This window comes from Cavia porcellus, unplaced genomic scaffold (assembly GCF_034190915.1).
Source record: "Cavia porcellus strain 051 isolate PalLab524CR breed Dunkin Hartley unplaced genomic scaffold, mCavPor4.1 scaffold_23, whole genome shotgun sequence".
NCBI classification, from domain to species: domain Eukaryota; kingdom Metazoa; phylum Chordata; class Mammalia; order Rodentia; family Caviidae; genus Cavia; species Cavia porcellus.
Window position 1 is genome coordinate 51,153,212 of NW_026947506.1, and position 14,190 is coordinate 51,167,401.

The window sequence follows — 14,190 nt, forward strand, 5'->3', positions numbered from 1 at the left end:
CAAGTGTTTTGAGAAAATCGTTCATGCTTGGCGCAGACACGTGTCTATGTGCAGCGTGTACACATGCCATAGATCGGTAAACAGCTGAACCCACACTAGCCTATTGCACACACAAAACGCGTTCAGCCTCTCAAGGGGCGAAAGATCAGTCTGGGAGAAGTGGGGTATACCAGTCAGCATTTCCATCTTCCCGAGGACACAAAGTCCAAATTAAAACACTGTCCACATTTCAAACTTACAGTACTATTTCATCACAAAAACTCTAGTCCTGAGACATGGGTCTCAAAACTGAGGAACACTGGTCACTCCTAACCACTAGACCCTACTGAGGCTTCAGTGTGCTCCCCCAAAACCACGCGCTGGGCAAGATGCAGAGGCCAAGCATCCCTGGCCCACCTGAGTGGCTGCAGGGCCCATGGGACCCTGGCTCTTCACCACTGGACCTTGCGGACTGCGAAGGCAACACAAAGACCAAGGGACTCACTCGCTTGCTAAGGGTGGGCCACATTCCCATAAAGCTACACTGACACCAAGCGTGAAGAGGTCAGAAGCCAAGGAGCAAAAGATCCAGTGCTGGAGCCTAGTAAGGACACACCAGCAACTTAAGGAGGCCCCAGGTCAGTATTTAAAGACATAAACAAAAAGGGCTGCAGATATAGTTCAGGGTACAGGTCGTGGGCTCATTCCCCAGTACGAAAAGGAAAAACTAACGTCTAGAACTTGAGTGAACAAACTGAAGCAGGGGTACCTGTAAAAAGCAAGTGAGTTCTCATTCTGACTCCCTGCTTAGGTTTAGGTAGTTATGGCCACAAGTACTAGTGCACCTCGGGCTCCACAGGAGCTTCCCAGTCTCGCTGGGTCTCCACAGGAGGACAGCACTGGACAGCCCCTCGGCAGGGGCTGAATCCCTCCAGCACTGCACGGAAACCCTGCCCCCACTGCGACAGCACAGCAGCGAGTGCTGTGACCGGGCCTGGGCTTCTCCACGTGCCCAGGGCCTGGCACCAGTGCCCTTGAGCCCCGTGCTCCAGGTGAGACCTCAGCAAGGAGCACTGGGACCCAGCCTGACAGACACCAGGCCTGCCGGCGCTCTCACCTCACACTCTGCAGCCTGCGCTGTGGGCTCAACGTGCCAGCCAGCCTCGGGATTGCACTACGGGAGCTCAGAGGAAAAGACAGGAAGGCTGTGAACCTCTCCAAACAGCTCAGCGTGCCCTACGGACCTAATTACCAGAGAGAAAGAGGACAGAGACAGAGAGAGAAAACAAAATGACACAGACAGGAAGAGATGGAGTAAGCCAGAAAAACAGGTTTTTTTGTCTTTAAACTTAGATAAATATCTGTGATGGGGAAAGAGAAATTTATTTATTTTCAAATTATTTTAATTTACAAATAGAAAACACTTTGAGGGGCGGGATACAAAGCACAGGCAAATTTTTACTTCATGAGCTTCTCCCAAAGAGGCTAGGAAGACAAACGCTCTTCCAAAATGGTCAGCCACCCCTGCAGAAGAAAGAAGAGCAGGGTCAGTTTCGAGCACCCATGAGACTTTGGTAGTAACAATAATTTAAAATGCAACGTTCTATCATTTTTTAGAATCAAAAATGTCTCATTTACTTGAGAACCACACCTCACTGTGCCCAAGTACAATGAACTGTAAATCCCTGGGGCTTCCGGAGCCCTCCTGGCCCATTTGGGAAACATACTTCAACCGCTCATGCTACTACATCTACTAAAAGTCTGTAGTTATATTTTCCTCACTTATAGGAGAAACAAATTCCTTTCAGGTTTAGAGCTATCGCAGCGCAAACATGAAACGAATTAGCTTTCAGTAGCTTTTCTCACCAAATGTTTTATGTGGCCTTCAATTTAAGATTTAAAAAAATTTAAAAGATTTTTAACACCTTAAATATGGAACCAACTTTTTAATTAGAAGTTTTCTAAGCAACTCACACCCCAAAGATTCACATGTAACGTAAGTGATCTGGTCTTTGCAGTCGTCAGCTTCCTCCTGAGGGCTCAATGAGTTGGCTCATAGGGAGCAAGAGCAGGCCCTGGTGTACAGCAAGGACTCAGTAAAGGTTACCTGTCACTATCACCATCATCACCATTCACAACGATAAAGAATGCTAAGTTAATGACACACTTCACTCCCACTTATTCCATGTTTTTACTCCCTGCAAAAAGGCACCAGATGGGATCTGCAGGAAGCCTGTGTGTTTACATATTCATTTAATACAGATAACCTACCAGGTTTGCCCCAGAACTCACAATCCTCGCAAGACAGGCACACTGACCTGAGGGGACCCAGAGGAGATAGTAAAGTCTGGCAAGAGAGATAAAAATGCAGCACCAAGGGAAGGGGCTCATTTGCATACCAAAACAGGTAAAAGGGATTACAGGTTGTTCCCCAGGGCCAGGGCCTGTGATCCCCACAGCCAGCAGACTCCACATAGAATCAAGGAAGAGTAAAAGCCTTCTGACCTTGGGCCCTGACTGAAGCAAGGGCAGGAAAGAGTATGAAAGCCAAGACTCTGACTGATTAGGAAACTGCAGACTGAGAAGGTCTCCAGTAGTTTTCTCTCCAAAATTTCCCAATTTCAGAGGTGACATTTCTCATCCATAACATAAAACGCGCTCCCAAACAGAAGAGATGGGTGACTTGGTCCCTTACATCTAACTCTTCAGGGTCCTAAAGCCTTACTCTTTGGCACTTCCACTTAACAAGGAGGACAACCTGCATAAGAAAGCCACCCACAGCCTTCATTCAGTCACTTGTCACTTAAAAGACACCCTCAAGCCCCAGTGATGAAATGCTGAGCTTCACAGGTCAGAACACTTTTCAGTTGCCACAAATTCTCCACACCCAATAAAGTAAGACAGGCATTACTACCTCTAAATGGCAGGTGAGGCTGAGAATCAATGAGAGCAAAATCATAGAGTGTGGACCTCATGCCACAATCTCCCACCAAACTTAATCATCTAAACCTGATTACTCCAAGTATTCATGCCATCAGGTAACCTAAGGACGTGTAATGAATTTAAAAAACAGAAACTTCTACTAAAGAACAAACCCACCTGGTCTCTCAGCTGTCTCCACTCCCCCCAATACGACCATGCCACTCTACACTGAAGGTCTAACCCAACTTGGTTTCAGCCTCTATGACAATCCAAATAAGAACTACTGCCCACATTGGATAAACCAGGCACAGTGAGGCGAAGTCAATTTGCCAAGGTTAGGACAGCTACTCAGTAACAAGCAAGAGGCTCTGAATCTCAGTGATCTGTCCTGACTCGCAGACAGCAAGCAGCATTTCCTCTGCACCCTAAGTATCAGTAAGATACAGCACAAAGAAGATCTGCATTTGCTTCTATCACTGGATACTTATTACTGAAATACCAAGTCCACCTGCTGCCTTCTTGACAATTTTATTAAAGAAAAGTGTGCCCACCTCACAGAGTTGCTAGAGATGGTGAACAATGTAAGGCACTTAAATGATCAGGTACAGATAAATGTCAGCAAACTCCACTGTACTGAAGAGTCAAGAGACAGATCTGTGTATTGATGAAATAGGCTAATTTTCAATCCAAATAGTTTCGATTTCCATTCACTGCCAGACACAGTGTTTCAAGGTGTTTACTTACACAATGATGTTGTTAATGGGGATGTGGATCAACTTCACAAAGAAGCCAATGAAGCCCATGATGGCAAAGCCTATTGCTGTTGCCATGGCGATCTTCTGGAACTCTGCATTTACAAACAATATTCTCATTAAGTTTTTGGACCCCCATTCAAAGTATGGGGGAAAACTATTAGTAACAGGAATAAGTTCACTGGTTGTACACTTGCCCTGATTAGCAGATAATTCTTTAAAAAGTAAGGTAATTAATATGGTAATAGAAAGGTTTTGCCAAGTTTTTCACTTTCATATTTTGATATTTGAGTAAACAGAAAAATAAAAATGTGTTCTAGTGAATATATCCACAAGTACATAATAAATATCTGATCCAACACTTCTGACACCATGATGAAACCAAAAATAAGGCTCAAAAATCAAATTAGGTCAGGAGAACGGTTATAACTGTTATATTTGTTTTTCTTTTAATAATATTTCCTCAGGGATGTTGTCCATCTGATTTGGCTATTCCTGCTATCTACTTTTCCCCCCTAGTAGTTAACAATATTTTTGGTAAATCATTTGGCAGTAATTTTTAAATTGCAATGAGTTGTTTATGACAGTCTTCTCCAATAGCCTAAGCTTCATTAAAACAAAGACTATTCTCCATTATTTACATATTACATATTATATTCTGTATTATAATCTCATCTATTCAACTAGTGGATAAAAATAAACCAACTCTGGTGGTGATATGGAAGATATTGAAATATATATGACCAACTTATATACAATATGGACAAAAAGGCTCTAATAACTTTAGGCCATCTGAAAAATACATAAAAGAGAAAACTTTAGTCAAGAAAGAATGCACATAACTTAAGAATAATGACCCAAAGCAAGAAAAACAAATCAATAAAGCTGTTGATTAAAGTAATGTAAAGCTTATTAATTAAATGTCACATGAAAGCCCTAGAAAAACATTTATTGTCTTGGATCACATAAACCAAATACCTTTTCTGTCTGGTTTGGTGCATCTTTTCACCAGGCGAATTGAATCCTTCACAAACTGGCGACTTGGCTCAACAAACTGCATTACCTGATCCATGATTGCCTGTTTAAAAAAAAAAAAAAAAAAGATTATCACTAGTATTATTTGCCAAACATGGACTTGCTAAATTACATAAAGATGTACATAAAACCAGCCATGAATTCATGACTCACATGGGTCAATTTCACCTTGTAAACTAAAAAAAGGCAGATTTCAAAGCCTAAATTTACACATTTGTAAACTTAAAGAAAGCAACACACCAAAGATGATGTGACAATCGCAGTTCACCCTATCTATAAGGAGCACACACGAACACAAGGGGCTTTCTACCACAGGTTAAGTAATGACAGCACATCCACTGCTCTACCTCTCCGAGTCCCTCTGCTCTTCCTGGGAGGTCAACAGTGTACACTCCGACAAGTATTGTTTTCTATTTTTACTTTAACGTGATACTCAGAACCAGTGTCTGATGAGCAGAGGCCAAGGACAGTGTTGCCAGAGTTAAGGGGATGGAAACTTAGATTTCAATTCCTCCTTGGTACAAAGCACGTCCATAACGCCTATTCAGAGGGACCTGTCCCGCAAAGGATGGACAGACACACACGTAGGGCTTTCAAAACCACCAAGACTGACTAAAGTAGGATCCAGATTCTGAGAAGCTACTAGCCAAACTTAAGACAGAGCAAAGCTTTTAAGCAATGAGATCATATAGTTCATCATGCAGAGTTTCTGTGAATTTAACATAAGTATCACCCCATGTTGGCTTTGAAAGCCACTGCTGTAACAGCTAATGACGGCAGAGCACGGTGGTTCAAATCTGGCTACAAACCATGGGCCCGTTTCCTTATCTAGCGTGGGCGGTGGACATCAGTGGAAAAATGTGACTGAAACTCTTTACACCTACCAGAAATCCCGCAAACTTCTGGGGCAAAAAGATAACAATGCCTGTTTTCTCACTATCGCACGTAACTTTTGTCCTTGAGACCTGAGGGCTTAAACTTTAGGCAGTCACGGATGTCATAAAATCTCATGAACCTGTGTCCAGAAAAACGTACCCCTCACTGAACACTTCGCGGACCCTGAGGCTCAGGAAGGCGCCGCGATCGCTGGTGCGGGGTCCCCGCCGACTTCTGCGCTCGGGGAGGGCGGCGCCCCACGACACACACGGGCTGCAGCCCAGGTCGCTCGCGCAGACACGCAGCCCACCCTGCCGAACGTCACTAGGGACGCGGGGCCAGCAACGGGCTCCGCACCGCACCCCCTCCAGACGGAACTCTGGGCCCGGGAGTGTTGCTGTGTCGGCCGGTGCCCCGCCGAGCACAAAGCCGGGACGCCCCGCACTCGCGTGCCGCCCAGCTCCCTGGAAAGTAGACCCTCTACCTACCGGTTCGCCACCACAGCTCCTAGGGACACGTAGCCAAGAGCCGGACAGGAACCCAACGGAACCGGAAACCGGGTCCTTCCCGTAGCCCGCCCACTCTTCTGTCCTATTGGTCCGCTAGGTGGATACGTCAGTGCGCAGATGAAACGTACGGGCGTCGCGGCTTTGCTTCCCGGAAGAGGCGTGTCAAAGGGCGTGCTGGGGGCGGTCTCACTACAGTGTTTGCTGTTTTGGGAGGTTTGGCAGTAGCTACCTGCTCGCTTTACCCGTCTTAGGTCCCTCGTACGGCCTCCGCTTCTCCGGCGAGTAGGCAGAGTTGCCACGTTTGGCTGGCAGCTCTGGTCGGGACTCCTTGCAGCACTAGGACTTTTCATGTGTTTGGTGCTGTTAGCCAAGATCCCGTGGCTTACAAATGGGCCCGGCCCAGAGTTCTAGGGGAGGAACCGATCTCGGTGTGTTCCGACACCGCCCGAGGACGTGGGAAGCGGTGACCTTGCCCTCTCGGTGCTGGTTTCAGGATGACTTGCTACGACCTGTGGGCCTGGGATCTCCAGGCTCTCCCTGGCCGGGCTTGTCGCTCTCTCGGTCATGGAAAGCGAAACAAGTCAGAACAGAAGATCAAAGCGAAAGTAGTTTTATTGTTGGTATTGCAAATGGAAGTGGACAGGAGTCCTCCCAGAGGAGTAGGGACGCCCAGAACTGGGACACCGCTGAATCTGGGGCTACAGGCCTGTTTTCGGGTCCTGCGGCCGCCCCCCTAGGAAGTCGACACCTTGACTGGATGTTGGGCTCCCTGGCGGTTTGGTCTGGTGGGCTAGCTGGAATGTGGGTAAGCATAGCAGCTTGCAGGAGGAGGGACAGTGTCTCCTGCACAGATGCAGGTGTCAAAAGCACAAGCTGTCAGCTCGGCTGCTTGCTGAGATGCACAAAGTATTTCCTTTCTATTTCTTTAAGGAGCTCGGTTCTGTAACCCTACCTGAGAGTTCCAGCTGTCCCTACAGAATCCTTCTCTATGCACTTACTTGCCGAGCACCTGCGGTGTGTAACACCGGGTACTGTGACCCCTGGGCCAACGCGCTCGCCCTTTTGGAGGGGGCCCTGTTAAGGAAATCGATATAGAAATGGGGGATGACGAGTAAACGACTATTAAAGTTCACATCGAGGCTGTGGAGCAAGTAAACGGTGTTGTGAACAATAAAGAAGACGGGGCGACGAGGGCAGGATTTCTTTGGATGGTCAGTGTATACCTAAACATGTGGCTGAAATCCAGGGAATGAAGAGAGTTAGTTGAACACACCCTAGTCTATTGAGAATTTATAAGTGACTATTAAAAGGAGGTAAGGTACATGCATTGTGTATGGAAAATGTATTAAAAATACAGGTTCCTGACCTCCAGCCCAAACCCACTGAAACCACATATCCAGGTTCCAGGTTGGACTCTTACATGCCAGGGATGACTGGGGAGAGTTGGATCAGACAGTAATGTTCAAGGGTGTGTCCTGCGGGTTACACATTTTCAGGAACCCATAGAATGGACAGCACCAAGAGAGAACCCTAGTGTAAGCTGTGGACGTGAGTGATTGTGATGTGACAGTATGGGTTCATTGGTGGTAGCAAATATGCCTGTCTGGGGGAGTTATTGATAACCAGTGATGGCAAACCTCTTAAGAGCTTCCAGTGATTGCCTCTGTGGCAGGAATGCTATGGGTTCACCACCACTGGATTAGGCCATGGGATGGGGTAGGGAGTTCTCCATACCTTCCTCAGTTTTACTGTGCATCTGAAGGAACTCTTAAAAGAGATTTTTAAGAGACTCAAATCATACATTGTTTTTCTGACCATTGTTAGAAAGCTATAAAAACTAAGTAAGTTGGAAATTCCCAATATTAACGAATTAAACCGAATTAAACTGCAGACTTGTAAAATACCCATCTGTCAAAAAGTCACAGGGAAATGAAAAAATAATTTGAACTAAATAGGAGTGAAATTGTAACGTGTTGTGCTTCCAGATCCCACCACACATAATGATTAAAAAGACTGGCCACACCATCTGCAAAAATACAGGTTAACCAGAGTACTGATACCTGGTTCTGAAAGTAAAATCCTAGCATAGTCCTTTTGGAACAGTTTTAGCAGTTTGTTACAGAATTAAGCATATACCAACCTATGTCTGCACAATTACATGAGTGTTTACTGAAGAGATGAAAATCACCGTTAAGATTTGCACAGGGATATTTAGAGCAACTTTATTAGTAATAGAGAAAAATGCAGTCGGGGTCTGTCAAGCGTAAGTTGGATAAATACCCAGGAAGCCCTGCAGTGGACTACTCCACAGCTGAGAAAAAAGCTGTGCAAAAGATTGGATACTGCACAGTTCCATTTATAGAACATTCTAGACAAGCAAAATAAATATGGTTGACAGGTTGTAATGGTTTCCTTCTGCACACTGAGCAGGGGGAGGAAATATAAGGAAAGGGACATTCTGCCTTAATTGGGCTGTAGTGACAGTATTAAACTGAATGGCTTGGGAAAAAGGCCATTTACCTCTCACAGAAGGCTGCCAGTCTGAGGTCAGGAGACCAACAGGCTGCCTTCCTAAGGACTCTGTCTCTTTCCAAAGGGTGGACGTCTCACAGTGTCCCCACCTGGTGAATGGAGTAGTGGGCGTCACTGTCTTCCACAACACCCCAGCCATGTGCCCTGAGGTAAAATGCACAGACTTACACCATTTGCTACCCACTGATGCTTGTGTTCCCCGAAAACATAATCTATGGAAACCTCTGCTGGGGTGGGATTTGCAGCGGGGCCTTTGGGGGTTAGGATGCATTCTACCTCAAAACCAGCAAATGCTGTGCTCTAACACAGCTAAGGACATTTGAGAATGAAGTGTGCAAGTATCAGCACTTACTTGTAGTACTGAGGATTGAATCCAGGCCCTTCACACACACTGAATTGCATTTTCAGATTTATTTATTGTATTTCTTTTTTTCTTTTTTTGAGACAGTCTTGCTATGTTGCCAAAGCTGGGTTCAAACTTGTGTGATTTTCCTGGCTCAGCTTTCCAAAGAGTTGGAATTATAGTTGTGTAGCTTACTTAGTTTTTTTTTAAAGTGGATTTTTGGCTTAATAGATGAATGGACCAATGTCTGACAAAGAAAATACAGCAAAATGTTAAATGTTACATATAAGTGTAAATTGTTTACTGAATAATCCTTTCAATTTTGCCTATATTTGAAGATTTTTATAAGATGGAAAAAGTATGCAGAGTACTCAATAAAGCTTTTAAAATAATGACAAATAATATGAATATATGTGAAATGTAACAGAAAGTTTAAATTGCTCCATTTAAAAATAGCAGCGAGATAATAAAGTCATTTGAAACAGAAGCTGAGTTAATGTCTGCTTAGATTCTTCAGTCTCTGCTTCCAGCAAGAAAAAGTCTAAAATGATCTATGAAGAGCCAAGGTCTCAACGTCCTGGCTTTGTGCACTGCTTCAGTGGCATCGAAGCAGAACGAGGAGACCTCATACTGGAAGAGGAAGCTGACACATTGTGTATGACATAAGTTGCAGTGGCACAGAGTTTTACAAGTGTGAACAGCTCCCAGGTGGGGAGCTGAAGATGGGCCCAAATGCAGGAATGTTTAGCGGTAATTGTAACCAGGTCTAGTAAGCCCTCCTGGAGAATGGTGGCAGGGTGGGTACCATGGGAGGTTTCTATTTTGTGAAAACACAGTAACTGACAGAGGGCAGTGAAGGTGACCTGAGAGACTGAGATAGCACGGCCTCCCTAGGGTTGCCAACGCAGTCAACAGTTTTCTCAAAACCCCGTTCCTTTCCAGCTAACTTTATTAGTAAAACACGACAGGCGAACTGCCCTGGCTGCTTCCGACTCACCTTCGTGGACTTACTTTCCTGTATCTACCTGCGTTGTCTTAGGGTGAGCCGTCTGCCCACTCACACCTCACCTTGGTGCCCAGGCCTGAGTCTCAGGCAGGTCCCAGGCGGTGAGCCTGTGCTGCAGGCGCCTTGCGTTGTGCAGTGTTGTTGGGCAGGTCTCTGTTCCTTCACTGAAGTGCACTGGGGATACCATGGAGTCCACCAACTTCAGCGCTGCAGTTCAGTGACTCACAGGGCTGTGACCATCATCAGGATTTCAGGGGATAAAAGGGGATTTCACCCCTGGCAGTTCCCCTCAGTTCCCCTTCCTCCCCTTCACCTGCTGGCACCCCGGGCCCTCACTGTAATCCACTAGTAATCTCCTGCTTTCTAGATCACTGTCCTCATCTGGCCCCATCTTAAAAATAGTTCTGTCTAACTGACTGTCCTTTCTGTGACCAACATTTCCCTATTCTTCCCTCCCTTCTCCATCCCCTGGGCCCCCCCTGTTCTACCTCTGCTTCTACAGGATTAACTTTCCAGGATTCCACACATGGGTAAGGTCTTGCACTGCTGTGCCTGCCTTATTTTGCTTAATGCCATCCAGACTCACCCATGTTGTCACATAACATGATTTCCTTTTTTATGACTGAATAATATTCCATTCTGCATATGTACTGTGTCTTTGCTATCCATTCATCTGGATGAACACTTAGGTTGATTCTGTATCTTGGATTGCTCTTGGGAACATACTGATTGCACTCCTTTGGGATCTATTCCTAGTACTGGGACTGCTGGATCGTAGGATAGTGCTGCTTTTAACACTTCAAGGACCCTCCAAACTGTTTCCACGAGGGACATACTAACATCCCGCCAGCAGAGAGTAATGGCTTATTCCCATGTCCTCACTGGCCTCTGTTTCCTTGTCCTTCGACAGTAGCCATTCTAACAGGCAGGAGATGAAATACCTTACCGTGGTATAGATTTGCTTTTCCCTAATTATTACTTATCAGGCAAGCCCTTTAATATACCAGTTAGCTATTTGTGTGTCACCTTTTGAGAAACTACTGTTTTTTGCCTAGGTTATATAGTATTTGAGTTCACATATTAAGGTGTTTGAGTCCTTATGAAATCTGGCTGTTAACTCCTTATCAAAATGTAGTTTGTAGGGGCTGGGGATTTAGCTCAGCGGCATAAGCACCTGCCTTGCAAGCAGGAGGTCGTGAGTTCGATCCCCGGTACTAATAAAAAAGAAAAAAAAATGTAGTTTGTAAATACTTTCTCCCACTTTTTAGATTCCTTTTTTACGTTGTTGATTATTCTGTTTTGAAGGAGTCTTGTAGCTTCTTGTGATCTCAGTGGCCTAGGTGTTTCTGTTTACCTGTGCTTTTGAAGGCCCATGGAAACACCATTGTCCAGACATGAAGCAGTTCCCCTATGTTTTCTGGTAGGTTTGGGTTTTGGCTTTTTGCTGTTGTTTTTGTTTTTTGTGCCAGGAATCAAACTCATGACCTCGTGCTTGCCAGGCAGGTACTGTGCCACTGAACTACATCCCCAGACCATATTTGGGTCTTATATGTAAGTCTTTAATACACTTTGAGTTGTTTGTATATCATGAGAAATAAGCATCTAATTTCATTCTTTTCCCGATGAAGGTCCTGGTTTCCCATCACCAATTTATCTGCCTCAGAGCAAAGACCCTGTGTCATGTTAGGCTGTAGCTGTGCATTTTGGGGGGTGATGTACCTTTCAGCTTCTCAACTAGGTGCAGACAGGGGAAGTTGAGTCAGTGATTTCTTAACAACGCCCAAATTATTTAGCACTGTGGTAGAAAGTGGAACATGTATAAATTAATGTCAGTCTCAAAAATCTAATCAGCACGTATTTAGGACAAATCTCATCTGCATTTGGACATAAAGTTACTGTCCTCATTTTCTAGGTCACCAAGTCCATTTATTCATGCATTTGATTATATTTTTGACAGTATTTTAGTAAAATTTACCCACTAATTAAAAAATTCAAATATAAAGGAAAATGTTAAAAATCAAGTGATGTCATTCACTTATTAAAAACCATTCTCAGTTTAACCTAACTTCAGGTCCCTGTTAGGTAGATAGGATATCTAGGTTAATACTTAGAAAAATAAATATCTATAATGAAAACTGGTCATATTAAAATTATGTATAAAATAATGGAATTTACTTCTTTTGAGTTCAATAGAAGAAAAATGAACTAAAAGAAAGAGAAAAATGAAAGAATTTAAAATATCTAAATGTGATAGTTTTTACCATATGCAGTATTGCTTAATTATAATGCTTAGGTTACGAACAATTATGAAAAACACTAAGATTTAAATTATACATATTCTAAAAATGTTTTAGTTTTAAACAATAGAATTGGTACCCTGCTATGAGTAAATTAACACACTTCAGAAAGAAGATGGGGCAGGTCATGTACATATTTGGAAGGAAGAAATCTCTGTTCACAGATAACAGGACTGTCTATGTTAAAATCCCAAAGAATCAGCAAAACCTCCTGGAACTAGTGAGCAGCGAGAGCAAGATTTCACGATGCAAGATTAACACCCAAAACTCGGCAGGCTTTCAGATAATGCCTAAGAAACTGACACTTGAAAAAACACACTGCTTATCCTAGGGCCAGGTTGGAGTAGAGACCACAGGAGCCCGCAAGCCAAATAGTAACTCACGTGACGTAGGCACAAGTTTAACTATGCAAAGGCCACATCTGAGAAAAACTTTAAACCTCCAAGGAAAGAATTCAGATCTGGACAAGCAGACGGATTCATTCCCTGCATAAGAAAGCAGTATTGTTCAGACACCAGTTCCTCCCAGCTTCATCTACAGATCCAATGTATTTTTTGCCAAAATTCCAGCTTGCTATTTTGTAATTTTCAAAAAAGTTCAGGGTCTTTTAAGATAGCAATTGTGTATATATTTTTGAGTTTCATTGTGCTGTTTCAGTTCATGCATGTGACGAGTGACGTCACCTCACACACAATTTTTTTTGTGGTGAGAACATTCAAAGACCTGCCTGCCTGCAAGCTCCTTAGAAATTTGGAATACGTTTCTGTTGGCCATCGGCACCCTGCTTTGCAGTAGAGCCTCATTATCCTTCCTGTCTGAGTGACACTTTGTACCCATTCCCTGAGCCCTCTCCACCCTCCATCCCAGGCCCAAGTGGGCACTGCTTTACACTGAACTTCAGTGAGGTCAGCTTGTTTCAGAGACTGAGGTCATGTGACCTTTGTCTTTCCGTGTATTTTTTCGTGTCACATCATGTCCCCAGTGTTCTTTAGTATTGTCCCCAGTGGCAGGATCCCCTCCCTTTGTGTGCTGAGCAGCATTCCACTGATTTCAATCCATTCACCTTTGGGCAGACACAGAGGACGAGGCCTGTCCTGGCTGTCACCCACAGGGCTGCGAGCTTCTCTTCAGGAGAAGGACTTCAGTTCCCTGGGACATGCCCACTAGTGGGACTGCTGAGTCACACAGTGGCCCTGTTCCCAATTTTATGAGGATCCTCCATCCTGTTACCCATAATGGCCATTCTGATAGAGACACATAGCAGCAAAAGAAGAAAACCAAATCGTCCAGTCTAGGTTTAAAAAAAAATGTTCACAAGGCCTAATATAGAATGAAAAGGTAAACCATAGGCGGGGGGAAAACATTGCAAGGCTTATCTGGAAATAGACTTGAATCCAGTGTATAAATGACCCTCAGGATTAGAAAACAAGTCAATTGAAATGTCAAAGAATCTGGACACTGCAAGTGAGCCTATGAACAGGTCAGGAGGTTGGTGTCAGGGTGATCTGGAAATGCAGGTGCAAACTACAATGGTCGAATGACAAAGCCCCCGGAACACTGACAGCATCAGGGTCTGGCAGGGCAGTGGAGCAGCAGGAACACAGTCACTGCGGGTAGGACGGGGCGGCGCGGCCTGTGTGGAAGACCATCTGGGTTTCTGCATGAAGGTGCACACGGCTGCCGTGCTCCACAGTGGCCTCCTTGTTACACAGCAGGAAGCCTCAGACAGTGACAGCAGCCTTAGCCACACTTGCTCCTAGGGCCCACCAGTGGCCTTCGGTGGATGCATGAGACCAACTCCCAGACACCGCAGTGTTACCCCAGCTGAATGAAATGGGCTGTCATGCTGCAAGTGCATAAGGAGGAGCGTAGGTTCACATGGCTAAGCAGCTGGTCTGAGGACGCTGTGTACTGTCAGTTCCAAGTCCCTGACGCCTGG

The 14,190-nt window shown here is 44.7% G+C and overlaps 1 protein-coding gene across 1 annotated transcript; it reads right to left on the reverse strand.

Annotated features, from left to right (window-relative positions):
• Window positions 1–1,341: 1,341 nt before the first annotated feature.
• On the reverse strand, window positions 1,342–6,201 carry Sec61g (SEC61 translocon subunit gamma). Its single transcript, XM_003465817.5, has 4 exons — window positions 6,053–6,201; window positions 4,632–4,731; window positions 3,646–3,748; window positions 1,342–1,503 (listed from the first exon to the last, which is right to left on the reverse strand). The coding sequence occupies exons 2-4, from the start codon at window positions 4,723–4,725 to the stop codon at window positions 1,494–1,496; spliced, it is 207 nt and encodes a 68-aa protein (XP_003465865.2). The 5' UTR covers window positions 4,726–4,731; window positions 6,053–6,201; the 3' UTR covers window positions 1,342–1,493.
• Between the last annotated feature and the right edge of the window lie 7,989 nt (window positions 6,202–14,190).

Excerpts from the sequence above, each read along its gene's own strand:
- Sec61g (XM_003465817.5), bottom strand. The coding sequence starts at position 4,725 with ATGGATCAGGTAATGCAGTTTGTTGAGCCAAGTCGCCAGTTTGTGAAG. Across the intron at positions 3,749-4,631 it reads CACCAAACCAGACAGAAAAG|AGTTCCAGAAGATCGCCATG; the intron begins GTATTTGGTTTA and ends TTGTAAATGCAG.